The sequence below is a fragment of the Lithobates pipiens genome, unplaced genomic scaffold, assembly GCF_037356315.1.
Source record: "Lithobates pipiens isolate NorthernLeopardFrog02 unplaced genomic scaffold, aLitPip1_a1.2 Scaffold_10, whole genome shotgun sequence".
NCBI lineage: Eukaryota > Metazoa > Chordata > Amphibia > Anura > Ranidae > Lithobates > Lithobates pipiens.
In genome coordinates this window covers 125,310,139-125,326,692 of record NW_027507686.1, presented here as the reverse complement: position 1 = coordinate 125,326,692, position 16,554 = coordinate 125,310,139, and the positions used below count along the sequence as shown (strand labels likewise).

Here is a 16,554-nt window from a genome sequence, read left to right as displayed (position 1 = left end):
CTTTACCTTAATTATTAAGCTAAGTCAGCATTTACTCTGCAAAGTGAAAACTCTACTCATTCAGATAAGTGCTGTCTGTCAAACTTTTCATTTTGTACTAAGCCCCTGTACACACGGTCGGAGATTCTGCCAACCAAATCCATCGGATTTTGTCCGTCAGATTTAGTCTGACGGATTGTGTCCGAATCTGTTGCATACACACGGTCGGACTAAGTTGTCGAAAAATCCGATCTTTCAGAACGTGATGACATAATTTCGATATGATGGGACTACATTCAGGCTAGTAGCTAATAGCTTTGATGTAGGAATTTGATCTGAGCATGCGTGGCACTTGGTCCGATCAAAATTCTCTACACATGATCGGATTACGTCCGACCGGCCCAGTTGGTCGGGAAATATTTCCAACATGTTGGAAAATTGGGTCCGACGGAGATTCGGACGGAATCAGTCCGATGCATACCACACACAGTCGGATTATCTGACGACACGGTCCGATAAGACGCATTCCGATGGATTCTCCGACCGTGTGTACGCGGCATAACAGTTCATTTTTTCCTTATAAGGAAGGCTGCTTCATAATGACATCATTATTCGAGAGTTCTCTCAAGGATTTTTTCAACCTGACTAACTATCTATCTATGGCAATAAGCAATCAGATGGTTCTCTGGTATAAAGACACATAATAAAAAGTTTTTAACTTCATACTTGTTTCTGGGCATAATCCATAAATTATATTCTTTTCATAGTCTTCTGTGGTTGCACACCATCTATAGCCATCACTTCTTCCTTCAGTTGTGCAGCTGTCATGTCTGACAGCACCAGAGGGCGGCGGTGGGGGGGGCGTCCCCTCCCATGGCCTGTAAAAGCAATCAAGTAGCTAAACAGCTGCTATGATGGCCTTTACATGTGAAGGAATCACCGGCTGAAAAAATATCTGGATGACACCTGTAGCTTCAGGCATCATTCAGATATCTCCACTTCAAGTCCAGGATGTCAAATGACCACCTAAGGAGAAGTGGTTAAAGTGGTTCTAAAGACAGACAGTTTTTTTCCTTAATGCATTTTACACATTAAGATAAATAACCTTCTGTGTGCAGCAGCCCCTCTAATACCTGACCCCACCTCAATCCAGCGATGTTACACAAGAGACTTGGCTGTCCAGGACTCTCCCTCCTGACTGGCTGAGACACACAGCAGGCACCATTGGCTCACACTGCTGTCAATCAAATTCAGTGAGCCAATGAGGAGAGAGAGGGGGTGGGGTTGAGCCACAGCTCCATGTTAGAATGGACACACAGGGCAAGCTGCTTGCTGTGGGGGCACTCGGCAGAAGGGAGGGGCCAGGAGCACCGGCGAGGGCCCCAAGAAGAGGCAGATCTGGGCTGCTCTGTGCAAAACCACTGCAAGTAAGTATAACATGTTTAGACTAAATCAAAAAAGGGTCCTATTGGGGGGACTTGTACTTTCAAATATATATATATTTATGGTCGGAGCCCTCCGCTGTAAGAGATATGAAAGAACACATAAACACGTCACAAGACGAACAACATAAAATAGACCTGAATTGTGCCCTAGATCTGCTGTAAGATAAGCCCTGGTGAGCTGGGAGCGGTGAGCCCTGGTCTGCTGGGCGATATGCCAAGAGAAGGCCGCATACCTTAAGAAAGTAAATGGATGTTTCTGTAGAGAAACGTGTTTTAAGTGAAGTACTCTGAGAAGGGAAATGGGTGGGTGGGTACCTTGCACTGGAACCGACACAGACCGTTGTGGGTGGTCTGATTATATACCCTCCAGGCTCCTCCCATAATTACGGGCCACCATACTGGCCCTCTTATTTATGGTCGGAGCCCTCCGCTGTAAGAGATATGAAAGAACACATAAACATGTCACAAGACGAACAACATAAAATAGACCTGAATTGTGCCCTTGGTCTGCTGTAAGGTAAGCCCTGGTGAGCTGGGCGGTGAGCCCTGGTCTGCTGGGCGATATGCCAAGAGAAGGCCGCAAAAGACTTGGTTTAGGGAGGTAATTATTAATTTATGTACAACAAGACACTACGGGGCAAAGTTGCTGAAGGCTCAGGACATTTCCACTTGTGGATTGGAGATGTATCGAGTAAAGCAGGTGGATTCCCGCCTGCCCATCTTTGATCGCGTGGACTGGGACCCCGTTTCGTGAGGCTGCTGATGCTGCTCCAATGCGTAAGAATGTCCAAGAAAATGACCAAGGTCCTGGCCTAATTTGCTCAAAAGGAACCTGACGTGACTAATGAACTGGTTGCTGCCTGGGGTACTAATCGGGAACGGTAGTAATGGGCTGTCCTGCGAGGGATCAAACATATGGGCCAAAAATTGATCTAGGATGGACACGGGGCACCAGGCTTTGAGAGTTTGGAAAGGTTTGATGTCAACCCCTGGACCGGACTATTGTGTTTTGGACACCCTGAGGAGCAAGATGAAGTAAGTCTGATGGCGTGTGAAGTGGCGTCTACGTAACACTTTACAACTGGGATGGTGACAGTATTCACTGGGGCGTAAGAAGCTGTAGAAAGCCAGGTAGATGGCTGCTTGAACGACCAGGCTGAATTTAGCCAAAGGGGAATGTGACAGGATGAAAGACACGTCTCGGAATATGGCGCTGGTGACGGGTAGCTGTTTGATACTGATTTGGGGTCATTGCCTGTGAATACCACACAACATGGTCTTGACCGTATGGGCGGCAAACAAGACGGTTTGTTAGGATCTCATAAGGGGATGAAATACTGGATGTCAGCTGAGTGGGGTCTAAGGTATTGTGTGACAATGCCAACTGTGTGTGGTGGCATAATATGAAGACCAGGATGTGATTGAGACCTCTTGGTATTGCTCTGGGGTTTGAGGCTAGTAACCTGACATAGAACCTCTAGGCTGCACGGTAGGCCTTCAGGGTGTTGTGAGATAGTGAAAGATTAATAAGGCAGGTAGCGTCGTGAAAGTGTTGTTTGAATCCGAGGTTAGCTACGACCAGTGTGGGATAAGAGACATGGTCGGGTCGGTTCCAGGTTCATGCAAAATAACGAAGCAAAGTTAACGGGTAGTGCGTCGGCAAGATTATTGCGTTTGTCTGGGATGTGGACGCATAGGACGTTAGATTGGTGCTGTGGGGATAGTGGCACCAGCCTGCGCAGGAAGGCCACGATGGCAGGCTACTAGGACCTCCTTTATTCATAATACTGGCTGTGGCTTGGTTGTCTGTGGCGAACGTCACTGTTTGTCCTGCCCAGTTGTTGCACCAGACTTGAGCTGCTGCGAAAATGGGGTAGAGGTCGAACAAAGAGGAGGACTAACTGAACCCAGGAATCAAGAGGATTTCTGACGGCCATGGCCCTATAAACCCAAGTTGGCCAAAATTGAGGCAAGGACCTGTGGAGGCTGTGGTGACCATGACTACCTGAGATGAAGAGAGAGATGCTGAGGGAATACACATTGGCATGCCATTCCAATTTGTTAGAAATTCGACTCCCATGGGCAGATCTGCTATAGCTGGCACATCTTAATTTAAGGATTTAGTCAGGGTCTTTGCCTGGAAGAGAAACACTAAAAGATGGGAGGTAAAAGATCCCCTTGAGTCTGGCTGCTGCCTTGGCTGAAAATGAGCGGTGATAGTCAAAGGATGGGCACCCTGCGTACTTGTGACCTGCTGCATGCAGATACGGGTCCAATTCTACCCTCCTGTTGGGGTTGCTCTGCTTAGCATGTCTCTGACTGTCCCCAAGACCAGCACAAACTCTGTGACAGTGAGCTTGCGATTAAGTAAAGGGTCTCTGGCCTTCAGGATGACGCAGACATCTCCCCGCGAATATGATTTGTTCTAGGCCAAGTTGTGTACTGCTATGAGGAGGGATGCTAAGTTAACGTCGTTGTCATCCAAGATGTCCTCCTAGATGCTCTGCTGGGACAAGGTGTGCAGGGAAGACGATCATAAGTTGGGTGTATCTGTAAGTGAAGGTACGGGAATGACGATGGTGACTGGAGCTGGTAGGGGCACGGCTGGGCGTACCTCCAGGGCTGTCACTCTGCTTGGACTTTGGCGACTGCTGTTGACAGTGTGGTTACCCCGGAGTGCAGCTGAGTAGTCGCAAAGAAGATAGACTGAGGTGGTGCCTGGAAGGGCTGCCACTGGCGGTGGAAACAGTAGCCTAAAGGCTTGGTTTCCTGGCTGCAGCAGGGTAGGATTTACTCCTGCGACACCGTTCTGCTATGAGTTTATTTTTTATTTTTTTATTTTTTTGTTTTTTGTTTGTTTTGTTTTTATTGGTCCAAGCTCTTGTGAGACTGTACACCACCGCTTGCTGAGCCCGTAAAGGGTGATGGCAGGGCTGAGGCAAAGTCCTCACTGTCTGCCTGCGACATGGCGTCAACTAAAAGCAAGGGAGGGGTGCGTATGTTTGAGGTAAGTTGCAAAGGTAGGAGGGGACAGTTGCGTTGGGTAGATAAGATGAAAGGCGGAAGGAAAAAAGAAGAATAGGACAAGGAACGACAGCCATAGTGACAGTTGGTTTGCGCTCGAGCGCTGTTGAGTGTGACTTTAGAAAACTCAAAAGAATGCGTGACAACCGAGGTGAGCCAGGAGGTGACTGGCTAGGTAACCGATAGCTCGGGTGTCAGTCTGTGCTCGGCACAGACTAATGAACCAGAGCGCCCCAGGGCGGACTGGGGTGGGTAGCTGAAGTCTGGTATACTAAGTAGGAATGTTGCGATCTGTAGTTAATTGACGTGGGTTCGGTCTACTAATGCTTGCACTGCCAGCAAGTATGGAGATTAGGCGACCTTGTCTGCGTATTGAAGGCTTGTGCTTCAAAAACAGAGTGAGGCGCACAGAAGTATGTGACAGTTGCTAACGCCTCAGGAGCAGGTCAAATTCTGTATGTGAAGTAAAAATATGTAGTGAAAGAGTGTTTAAGAGAAAGGGCAAATCCCATTGAACTAAACACCTGACTTTATGCCCTAGTTGTGAAGTCGACTGGTTGGGGTCAAGAACTGAGTTGACCGGGAGCCTGTAGTAAGGTGACATGAGAATTTCGTTTTGACAAGGGGGATTGCAAAGAGCTCTTTGAGGCAAAGCTGGCCCCCTGGTGAAGATGCAAGCCCTCGACAATGGGTTTTTATTTTTTTTTTTATTTTTTTTGGGAGATACTGTCCAAACCTGGTGCAGGGTGGACTAACTGGTGTTCTAACTGGCCTAAAAAGGGGAAAGCGACAGAGAAAATGATGAGCAGCCGTGTTGCTACTGGAGACGATGAGTGGCAGTTTGAGCCACTTGCTGAAATGCTTGCAGCGATTGCAAGGAAGCGGCCTTATTTGAATTATGAGGTGAGAATGAATGGATGAATGAGGTGAGCAGCTGTGTTGCTACTGGAGATGAGTGGCCGTATTAAGCTATAGCAGAGATGCTTGCAGCGATTGCAAGAAAGCAGCTTTATTTGAATCTATAAATTAAATTATAAGTGTGTAGGAATGAGGAGAGCAGCCGTGTTGCTACTGGAGATGAGTGGCCGTATTGAGCCATTGCATTGATGCTTGCAGCGATTGCAAGGAGCTTTGTTGAAAGGCGAAAGAAAAGGTTATAGAGGAAATGTGATTATGTATGAATGACCGTGCGCAACACTGAGCAAATTGGTGGAGAGAATTGTGTGTATGGATAGACTGAGAAAGTCAAACGTAAGTACTGCTGAATTCGTACAGTCGATGTGACTAGTTTGAACTGGGTTATAGCTATGGAATAGTCTGCGAAAGATTTGACTCATTTGAGTCGGAGATGCAACAGAATTCGGCTTGGTTGTTAGAGTTGCGTTTGGCAAGGACTGGAATCGTTGCGCAGATGCTGCGACTAGACTCGAATCCTCCGTAGATGCGACTGAGAGGCTCATACATGGGATTCGACCGTATCGCTGAGGATATGGCTGGGTTCGGATTGATTGAATTGTGATGGTGGTTGAAAGGGCTGGTGATTGCCAATGATCCGAAACATAGAAGCGAAGTTGCGACTAGATTCGAATCGGCCATAGATGTGAGGTGACTACGGGGCTCGTATGACAGATCTGACCGTATTGCCGATGATATGGCTGGGTTCGAATCAACTAAATGGTGATGGCGGTTGAAGGGGCTTTGTGATTGTCAAGGATCCGAAACATAGAAGCGAAGTTGCGACTAGATTTGAATCGGCCGTAGACGCGAGGCGAGTAAGGGGCTTGAATGTCGGATTTGACCGCATCGCTGTGAAGTGAATGGCTCGAGTAAACCCGTGTTGGGTAGAAAGCATGAAATACATGAAAGATGACATAGAAAGACTTACGGTGGCGTAAGTGCGACTTTTTGCAAAACGAACATGATAACGAACATGATAACGTAACTACTAGAGTTTAGAGGAGCAGTAACAACAAAGTCCTACCTGCAACAGCGAGTGTGTAGCGGTCCGAGCGTGGGACAATCGATGAAGATATACGACCGATCTCAAAGGTACAACTGCGTGGACACGCAGTGAGTTGGCAGAGTCAGCCTGTGCAATGCATTTGACACGAATCAGCTTAAAAAATGTATGAGATGAATCTGATATAAATTGGCAGTAAGGAGTATCTGATACGAATTGGTTGTAGAATGTATGCCATTCCTTACTGTGAAACCAAACACCTATCAACCACCCATCCCCCCAGGCTAGTCAAGTGCAGGAAAGACATCAGGTGGGTTTAATTACACCCCAATCAGCCACAGAAACCCATACAAACAATACCTGTTTATCTCAAAAAAGGATGAGAACAGTGAATCTTATAACTAGTGAAGCCTATGGCGAGTGATATTGGAGAACGACCGACAGCGACTCGGAGGCTTGGATCTATGAATGAATCGTATGTTTGGTAGAAGGAATTTACGAATGTACTATGCCTGTGCCGAAAGATGTCGGGACATGAGTGTCAACAACTCAGAGGTAGGTTTTGCGAAAGGGGTGCAGGATAGTAAGCATGATAAGCTGCAATTTTTCACATGATATGAAAAGATTCGGATACTACTTATCTGCGACCATGAGCGGGAACCGCCGACGAAGACCACGAATGAAGAAGCCGAAGTGCACCTGCGATTGGACGCACAGATAGTCGACCGTGAGGGAGCTGAGAAGAGCCAACCCCTTGATGTGCAGTACCTTACACTGGAACCGACACAGACCGTTGTGGGTGGTCTGATTATATACCCTCCAGGCTCCTCCCATAATTACGGGCCACCATACTGGCCCTCTTTTATATATATATATATATATATATATATATATATATATATACACACCATAGTTTGTAGACTCTTTTCACACAGGCTAAATAATACACACTGGTTCGGGTTATTTTTACCAAAGAAATGTAGCAGAACAAATTTTAGTCTCAATTTCTGAAGAAAGATTATTTATTTGCAAAATTTTATAACAAAAAGTAAGAAAATGTTTATTTTTCATGTATATAGAAAAAAAAAGTGCTGATTCAATGCCACCAAAAGAAACCTCTATCTGTCTCAACAAATGTGACAGCACTCAAATCTGAAAATGGGCTGGGCGGGAAGGGGCTGAAACAGTTCGATCTTGAGGTGGTTAAATCTAGGAAAATAAATCTATGATCACAGCACACAGAATGCTCTTTCATTTTAGAACATCAGTACTGTACTAACAAAACAAACTATATATTTTTACTTACTTAAAGTGATTGTAAAGTCTTGTTTTTTTTTCCGTTAAAAATAACAAACATGTCATACGTTCCTGCTCTGTGCAGTGGATTTGCACAGAGCAGCCCTGATCCACTTCTTCTCGGGTCCCGTTTTGGCTCTCCTGGACCCTCCTTCCTATCATGTGCCCCCACAGCAAGCAGCTTGCTACGGGGGCACTCGAGCCGAGCCGCAGCTCTGTGCATCTATGGGGAAACATGAAGCTGTGGCCCGGCTCCGCCCTCCTCATTGAGTGACTGACTTGAGTGACAGCAGCAGGAGCCAATGGCGCTGTGCTGCTGTCTCAGCCAATGAGGATTGGGGTCCCAGGCAGCTGAGACAATCCTACTTCACTGGCTCTATATGAGGCTGAGGTAAGTATTAGGAGGGCTGAGGGAGGCTACTAGGGATGAGCTTTGTGTTCGAGTCAAACATACGTTCCACTCGAACATCGGCGGTTCGCCCGTTCGGCGAATTCCGAACGTTATGGGCCGTTCGCGCCAAATTCGTGTGGCGCTCACGGCCCACAATGCACTGCGATGGCGCAGTGCATTGCTGGCTCATGATTGGCCAAGCATGCACTGTGACCCCACATGCTTGGCCAATCACAGCGCCGGCAGTAAGGAGAGCCATGATTGGCCACAGGCAGGATGCCTGTGGCCAATCATAGCTCAGGCTGTGTAGTACACACCCCACACTATATAAGGCTGCCAGCGTGGCGGCCTTGTGTAGTGTGTTGGCGTCTGAAGCAGTTAGTGGGTGTTCTGTGTACCTTCAACACAGTATACACCAATCGTTATCAGCCGATTTTTCGATCTTGCTCTTCTGTAGTGCGTGCCCTGACCGCAGTATACACCGCTATATTCACCTCACCTATATAGCTAGTGATCTATCTTTTATAATAGAGCTTGCAGTCAGTGTTAGGAGCTTGTGCGTGCTGTCTGCGTGCTCTGTATCCAGTACACACCGCTATATCCACCTACATAGTTCTTCTCTATTTGAGCCATCTGCCATCTGCAGGAGTTATTGGAAGTTGTGTGTGCCTCCAGCACAGCACAGTATACATCTGTATTTACCCTTTATTGCTGGTGTTCTATAATAAAGGCATCTGCAGGAGTTAGTGGGTGTTGTGTGCCTCCAGCACAATATACACCTATATCTACCCTTTATTGCTGTTCTCTAATAGAGCCATCTACAGGGCTTAGTGGGTGTTGTGTGCCTCCAGTACAGTATACCCCTTTATCTACCCTTTATTGCTGGTGTTCTATAATAAAGGCATCTGCAGGAGTTAGTGGGTGTTCCTCCAGCACAATATACACTACCCAATTGCTTTTTTACCCAACTCCCTTCAGGCCATTACCATGTCTGGAAGACCAGCAAGGAGAGGCAGACAGGTGCGAGCCGATAAAAGAGGGCAAGCAGGCTCTGTGTCTAGAGACAACAGTGCTGGTCGTGGACGCGGTGCATCGTCATCATCAGCACGTAGCCATGGGACACGCTTGTCCTTCTTTTCGGCAGCTGGACATGTTGAGCCGCAACGTGCCAATGACTTGGTAGAGTGGATGACCAAGCCCTCTTCATCCTCATCCTCCTCTCAATGTCATCATCAGTAACTCCTTCCCTAGACCCACCACGTCCTCCTGAGGAGTCTCCTGAACTCTTTGAGCACAGTGTTGGGTACATGCTCCAGGAGGATGCCCAGTGTTTTGTAGGCTCTGATGATGATACTCAGCTAGAGGAAGGCAGTAGCGTGAATTCAGAGAGAGGGGATGCTCAAGAAGGACAGCAATCTGGCAGTCATGTTCCACAAGCTGCAGCATACTGCTTGGTTTGCTACAGCGATGAAGAGGGAGGGGATAATGAGGACACTGACTCCACGTGGGTGCCTGGTAGGAGAGAGGAGGAGGAGGAGGCACATGTCCAACGAGGCAGGATGTCCTCCGGAGGCCAGCTTAGGGGCAGCACACTGACTGAATCACACCGCAGAGCTCCGCCTGTGCAGGGCGCTGCCTCTGCGCGTTATTCTAAAAGTTCTTTGGTGTGGGCCTTTTTTGAGACGAGTGAATCAGATTGCACCGCTGCTATTTGCAACATATGTCTCAAGCGTATCTCGCGTGGCCAAAACATCAGCCGCTTGGGCACCACATGCTTGACCAGACATATGTTGACCTGCCATGCAGCTCGTTGGCAAGCGTACCTCAAAGACCCACACCAAAGAACAAAGCGGACCTCTCCTTGCTCCTCATCAGCTGGCATCTCCAACCCCACTAGACCTTCAGTCCTCTCTGAAACCTGCTCTGAGAGGGATGAAGGTGTAGAATTAGGTGTGTCACAACCAAGTGCTTCCGGGCACTCTGCTAGCAGTACACCCACGTCCGATTATAGCAGGCAAATGTCCCTGCCCCAGCTGCTGGACCGTCGAAAGAAGTTCACTCCCAGCCATCCACATGCCCAGCGGTTGAATGCTAGCTTGGCTAAATTGCTAGCACTTCAACTGCTGCCTTTTCAGTTGGCAGACTCGGCCCCCTTCCGTGAGTTTGTACAATGTGTGGTTCCTCAGTGGCAGGTCCCCAAACGCCACTTTTTCTCACGGAAGGCGATTCCGGCTCTCTACCGGCATGTGGAAGGCAATGTCCTTGCCTTGCTGGACAGGGTGGTCAGCGGTAAGGTGCATATTACCGCTGACTCATGGTCCAGCAGGCATGGACAGGGACGTTACCTGTCTTTCACGGCCCATTGGGTCACTCTTCTGGCAGCTGGGAAGGATGCAGGACAAGGTGCAGTAGTGTTGGAGGTTGTTCCGCCACCACGCCTCCAAAATGCTACTATTGGTTGTGACACACCTCTCTCCTCCACCCCCTCCTCTTCTTCTTCCTCCATGGCCTCTTTCAGTGCTCTGTCCTCAGAACCAGCGGTGCTCCGTAGGCGTTCCAGGGGCTACGCAAGTATGCAGGCAAAACGATGCCATGCCGTGCTTGTGCTGGTTTGTTTGGGGGACAGGAGCCACACTAGGGTGGATGTTTTGTCAGCTCTGCAGGCCGAGAGGTGGTTGACACCACGCCAGATTAAGCCAGGAATGGTGGTTTGCGACAATGGCACCAACCTCCTCTCAGCCCTCCGACAGGGACAACTGACCCATGTGCCCTGTGTAGCTCACGTCCTTAACCTGGTGGTGCAGCGGTTCTTGGGCAGGTACCCGGGCTTACAGGATGTCCTGAATCAGGCCAGGAAAGTCTGTGTGCATTTCCGCCAATCATTTAATGCCTGTGCTCGGCTGGCTGAGCTCCAAAAGGAGTTGAACCTGCCCAAGAACCGCCTTATATGTGACATGCCCACCAGGTGGAACTCAACGTTGGCCATGCTGCAGCGGCTGCACACGCAGCAGAGGGCCATCAATGAGTACCTGTGCGACTGCGGCACCAGGACAGGGTCAGGGGAGCTCAGTTTTTTCTCACCACACCAGTGGGGCATGATCAGGGATGCATGCACTGTCCTGTCACCATTTGAGGAGGCCACAAGGATGGTGAGCAGTGACAGTGCATGCATCAGTGACACTGTACCTCTTGTCCACCTCTTGGAGCATACGCTGCGTGGAATAATGGACAGGGCACTTGAGGCAGAACAGAGGCAGGAAGAGGAGGACTTCCTTGCCTCTCAAGGCCCCCTTTATCCAGACAGTGTTCCTGCTGTGCCACCCATCACACAGGAAGAGGATGAGGAGGAGGAAGAGGAGGAGGAGGATGATTGTGTCAGCATGGAGGTGGAGGCTGGCACTCAGCATCAGCAGCAGCAGCAGCAGCAGTCTTGTAGGGATGATTTACAGTCCCAAGAAACCCGTGGACTTGTACGTGGCTGGGAGGAGGTAGCTGCGGATCATGTTGTCCTTAGTGACCCAGAGGACTCCGGACCGAATGCCTCAGCTAACCTACGCTGCATGGCCTCCCTGATCCTGCAAAGCCTGCGGAAGGATCCTCGTATTCTTCGGATCAAGGAGAGGAACCATTACTGGCTGGCCACTCTCCTTGATCCACGGTACAAGGGTAAGGTTGCCGACCTTATCTTGCCATCGCAGAGGGAGCAGAGGATGAGACATCTCCGGGAGGCCTTGCAGAAAGGTCTGTGCAACGCGTTCCCAGAGACTGGGAGGTTACAAACTCCTGGTCCTGGACAACGTGTTGCTGAGGCATCGGTTAGAAGGAGCGGTGGAGAAGGTGGCCGTCTGACTGATGCTTTCAGACAATTTTTTAGTCCGCAGCCCCAAGGTATGATCGGTTCCAGCAACCATCGCCAGCGTCTGATTTACATGGTGCAGGAATACCTAGGGGCAAGGTCAGACTTGGACACCTTTCCCACCGAAAATCCTCTGGCTTGAGGATGGATCACTGGCCAGAGCTTGCACAGTATGCAATTGAGCTACTGGCCTGTCCTGCATCCAGAGTTCTTTCGGAACGCACCTTCATAGCTGCTGGTGGCTTTGTTACCGATCACAGGGTGCACCTGTCCACCGAATCAGTTGATCGACTGACCTTCATCAAGATGAATCAGTCTTGGATAACCCACAGCTACCAAGCACCTGAAGCTGATGTAAACAAATATTTTTTTTTGAAATATCACATTCCTTCAAGAATGCCTATGCTGATGCTGAGTGACTGTCCTGTTATGTTGAATGTCTATCCTCTTCCTCCTCCGCTGATATGTTGGAAGAACATTTCTGGTTCTGGGTGATGCCATCAGCCCAATTTTTCTGCCCCTGATTAACAGGGGCATTTAATTACAATTTTTGATGCAATGCTTTGCAGCAGGGCTAATTTCTGCAATAAAACTAGAGTATATGGGAGAGGTTGCAGTGTGGTGGCACCAGCACCAGTGCCTAAGGCCCAATTTTTCTGCCCCTGTTTAACAGGGCGTTTAATTAAAATTTTTGATGCAATGCTTTGCAGCAGGGCTAATTCCTGCAATAAAACTAGAGTATATGGGAGAGGTTGCAGTGTGGTGGCACCAGCACCAGTACCTAATGCCCAATTTTTCTGCCCCTGTTTAACAGGGACATGTAATTACAATTCTTGATATAATATTTCACAGGAGGGCCCGTTCCTGTGCCCACCCAGAGTAACTGTGAGGACTTATAGTGTTGTGGCACCAGCACCACAACCACCAAAGGTCAATTTTTCTACCACTGTTCAATAATGGCATGTAATTACAATTCTTGATATAATCGTTCACAACAGGGCACTCCAGCGCCCACCAAGAGTCATTTTGAGGGCTTACAATGTTGTGGCAAAACCAACGCCTTGTTCCGCCATTTCTGCAGAGCATATAGGGCAGGCCCCTACTTTCAAACATCCAACTTACAAACATCTCCTACTTGCAAACGGAAGGAGACAACAGCAAGTGAGATGAAAAAAGATGGACGACCAAAAAAATTATACAGGGGTGATAACCCTTCCCTATGTTTTCCAAAAAGCTTAAAAATAGTTTTTTTGACTGGAGCTACACTTTAAAAATGTACCAGTTGAAAATTATAAACAGATTCAACTTAACACAACAAACCTACACAGTCCCTGTCTTGTTTGCACCGCCTGTATACTGCTGTTCTGAGTGTATAGGGCCTGGAGGCCACACGCATTTCCTTTTTTTAATATGGGTACGGGGTTCCCCTTAATATGCGTACAAGACCCAAAGGGGCTGGTAATGGGCAGGGAGGGCTACCCATGCCATTTTTCTCAATGATTTTCAACCATATTGCAAGAACCAGATATAACATTAAAATCGCAAGCAGTTTTAAATGATGTTATTTCCGTTTAATGTCATTTTGTGCAGGGACTGTTCTAAACACGGGAAACACGTGGCACTTCACAGGCATACTACAGACACCCCCCAGGCACCATTTTTAAAGGAATATTTCACTTTTTTTTTTCACTTTAATCGTCATTAAAATCAGTGCTCCCGCCAAAACGGCCATTTTTAAAAACATTTTAGGCATTGACCCATGTCTCCTGGGGCAGGAGCCAGGTCCCCAAGCCCTTTTTAGGACAGCATCTTGCATATTAGCCGTTAAAATTAGCACTTTTAATTTCGAACGTTCGAGTCCCATAGACTTCAATGGGGTTCTAAAGTTCGTACGAATTTGGGGTCCGTTCGAAAGTTCTGGTGCGAACCGAACCGGGGGGTGTTCGGCTCATCCCTAGAGGCTACTGCACACACAAGAGTTTTTATCTTAAAGCATAGAATGTATTAAGATAAAAAAAACTTCTGCCTTTACAACCACTTTAAAACAGGTTCCCACAATTTCCTGGATTCCCTGCACACCTTGCAGCTTCTCCTCTGCTGTTTACTATTTCATTTCTAGAGTACTACATATTCAATGCTACCTTGCTGCCTGAAAGCAGTCACTCCTGTACTGACTCCACATCCTGAAGCTCCTTTCAGCACCTTTGTAGTTTAGAAGGCAAGCTCTGTGCCTATTCACAGGGCATAGTAACAACAGGTCAGAATTTAAGAAATTAACTGTAGTGTTTTACCACATGCGCTTGGTAGTGCATAGATGAGTTTATCTATCTTTAACTGGAATGCTTTTTATGAACAACCTTGCCTCTAAAATTGCCATTTTATTTGTATGAATAAATACAAAAGGTATGATCTACTTTTCCTGACAATGAAATGTAATTCACATTCATGCAGTGCATAATAACTATATATTTTGAACCTTTAGCTGAGTATATGCATTCAGATTCCTTAGATATACAGTATACATGTTTACAATGTTATGCCCAATGTCTCTTGTCGAGAATCAGTCATACTTGATCCTGCTTGCTCCAATATCCTCATACTTATATATTTGCAGCCCTACCCAGCAAGTGAGGATTTTAGCCTTAAAATACATCTAAGCCCTAATCAAATAACATTTAGTTTACCAAAGCAATGTATATCAAAACACACGATTGGACTTTTTGAAAACAAACATGCAAATGAGCTGTTTTAAGGCAACATCCAACCGTGTGTACGCTCCATTGGACAAATTTTTTCGCTTTTCATCTGACTTTTGTTGGCTGTGCGAACAGACAAACTTTTCAACAACATAAGTCCGATGGAGCAAAGTCCGATCGTGTGTACAGAAAACAATAGGACTTTACAAACACGCGTGCTCAGAACCAATGCAAAAGATCAGACAACAATAGAGAAGTTGACCAAAGGTGGCGGTAAAGAGCAGAAAAACCACGTGATTTGGTGAAAGTTGGCTGAAAAAGTCCGATCATGTGTATGCTTAACAAGTTCAGGGCCAACGCCCTTTGTACAAAAGTCCACGGGAAAGTTTGTACAAAGTCCGTTTGTGTGTATGAGGCTAAACAATTGCCATGCATATTCAAAATACTGTTTTCACCTTTTATTGAATTCTTATTATATTTAAGTACTAAAGAACTCCTGCATACTCTTTGCAGCAACTTCCTGTTTACATGCATGCATTCCAGCAACTGCTACGCATCATTTCTTAAGGTGGGTTTTCTGATGGTGAAGCAGTGGAACATCCCTATGCAATGTGTGTTGGCTCAGTCAACTATAGCCTTCTTTAGTAGAGCATATTACAATGCAGGGGGACAACTGGGAGGCAGAGGCAAAGCATTGTCACATTATAACAAAGTGCCTTCACAAGGACCTTCATCATAGGGTCACCTGGTTATATCTGAATACTGGTAAATACTTATTTAAGCATTGAACATTACTTTCAAAAAACTCACTGGAGATTTTAGTGGTTGATTTTACAAATACTGTACTTTCCTGAACTTGCCCTCTCTATGTGCCCCTAGGATTGCTAGCAACTTCTTTAACATATAATTCGAATTCTTGTAAATTACCTATGCATGCTGAACAAGCAATAGTGCCAGAATCAACTCAGTTTTTTTAAATATGCCTCAGTACACCTGCAGGTGATAAACTATTGTCGCAGAGCAATAAAAATCTGAGGAATACCTTAGCAGGAATGTTAGACTTACATTCATGAGGGCAGAATCCATATTTCTGATCTTTATCAAAGTCATAGGTAGTGGAACACCAGATAAATCCATCATTGCGGCCAGCATCAGTGCAGCTGTTGTACTCTTTGCCATTGAATTTGAAAGGAAACTTGCAGAATTCTCCATCAGCATTTCCATATTTGACCTTCACAACTAAAGGGAATAGTAAAAGTTAACAAGCAATCAATACAAAAATGCCAGTAAAAGTACAATACTAATTGTGAATTTGTTTTAATTTTTTGATTTTTAAAGTTACAAGAAAACTAAAAGGGAATAACAGAAAGCTTTGCAAGACCCAAGCTCAAAAACGCTTCTACCTAGTAGGGATGAGTGAACTGGACAAAGTTTGGTTGGCAGAAGGTTTTACAAACTCAGTGGGAAATGCATAAACCTCGAGCACAGTGCCAAAAAGCTAATGAATTTGAAAGTAGCAAGGTTTCATTGAAAGATATTGATAAAAAAAACTGCCACCGGAGACATGTATATGTACCAATGCAAGGGCAACATTGAAAATACACAGCTCTTTGAAATAACGTGCTTGGTGGAAGGACTTAAAGTTGTATGCAAAGTTATGGAACAGTACAACGTAGTCCTTTAAGGTTTTTACTGCCACCATTGTATGTCATAGGCGGTGGTGACGGGGTCTTTACACACGTTACCTGCAGCTGTAGTTTCTGGGAATGTATGTAAATCTGACGAGCCAATTATTATTGGAGAGAGAACCTGTCAAAAATGCATCACATAGGGGACTTTTTGCCCCCTGTGTGCTGAAAAAAGTTTAGTAAAGAAAATTTTGTAGTAAAAATGTGTAAAAACATTAA

The 16,554-nt window shown here is 46.5% G+C and overlaps 1 protein-coding gene across 1 annotated transcript in view; it reads right to left on the bottom strand.

Moving 5' to 3' along the window:
* Positions 1-16,554, bottom strand: part of MMP2 (matrix metallopeptidase 2) — a 343,614-nt gene that overhangs the window by 202,539 nt on the left and 124,521 nt on the right. Inside the window, exon 5 of the mRNA XM_077458031.1 lies at positions 15,713-15,886. Within this exon, the coding sequence (XP_077314157.1) occupies positions 15,713-15,886 (174 nt within the window). The remainder of the gene's footprint in view (positions 1-15,712; positions 15,887-16,554) is intronic.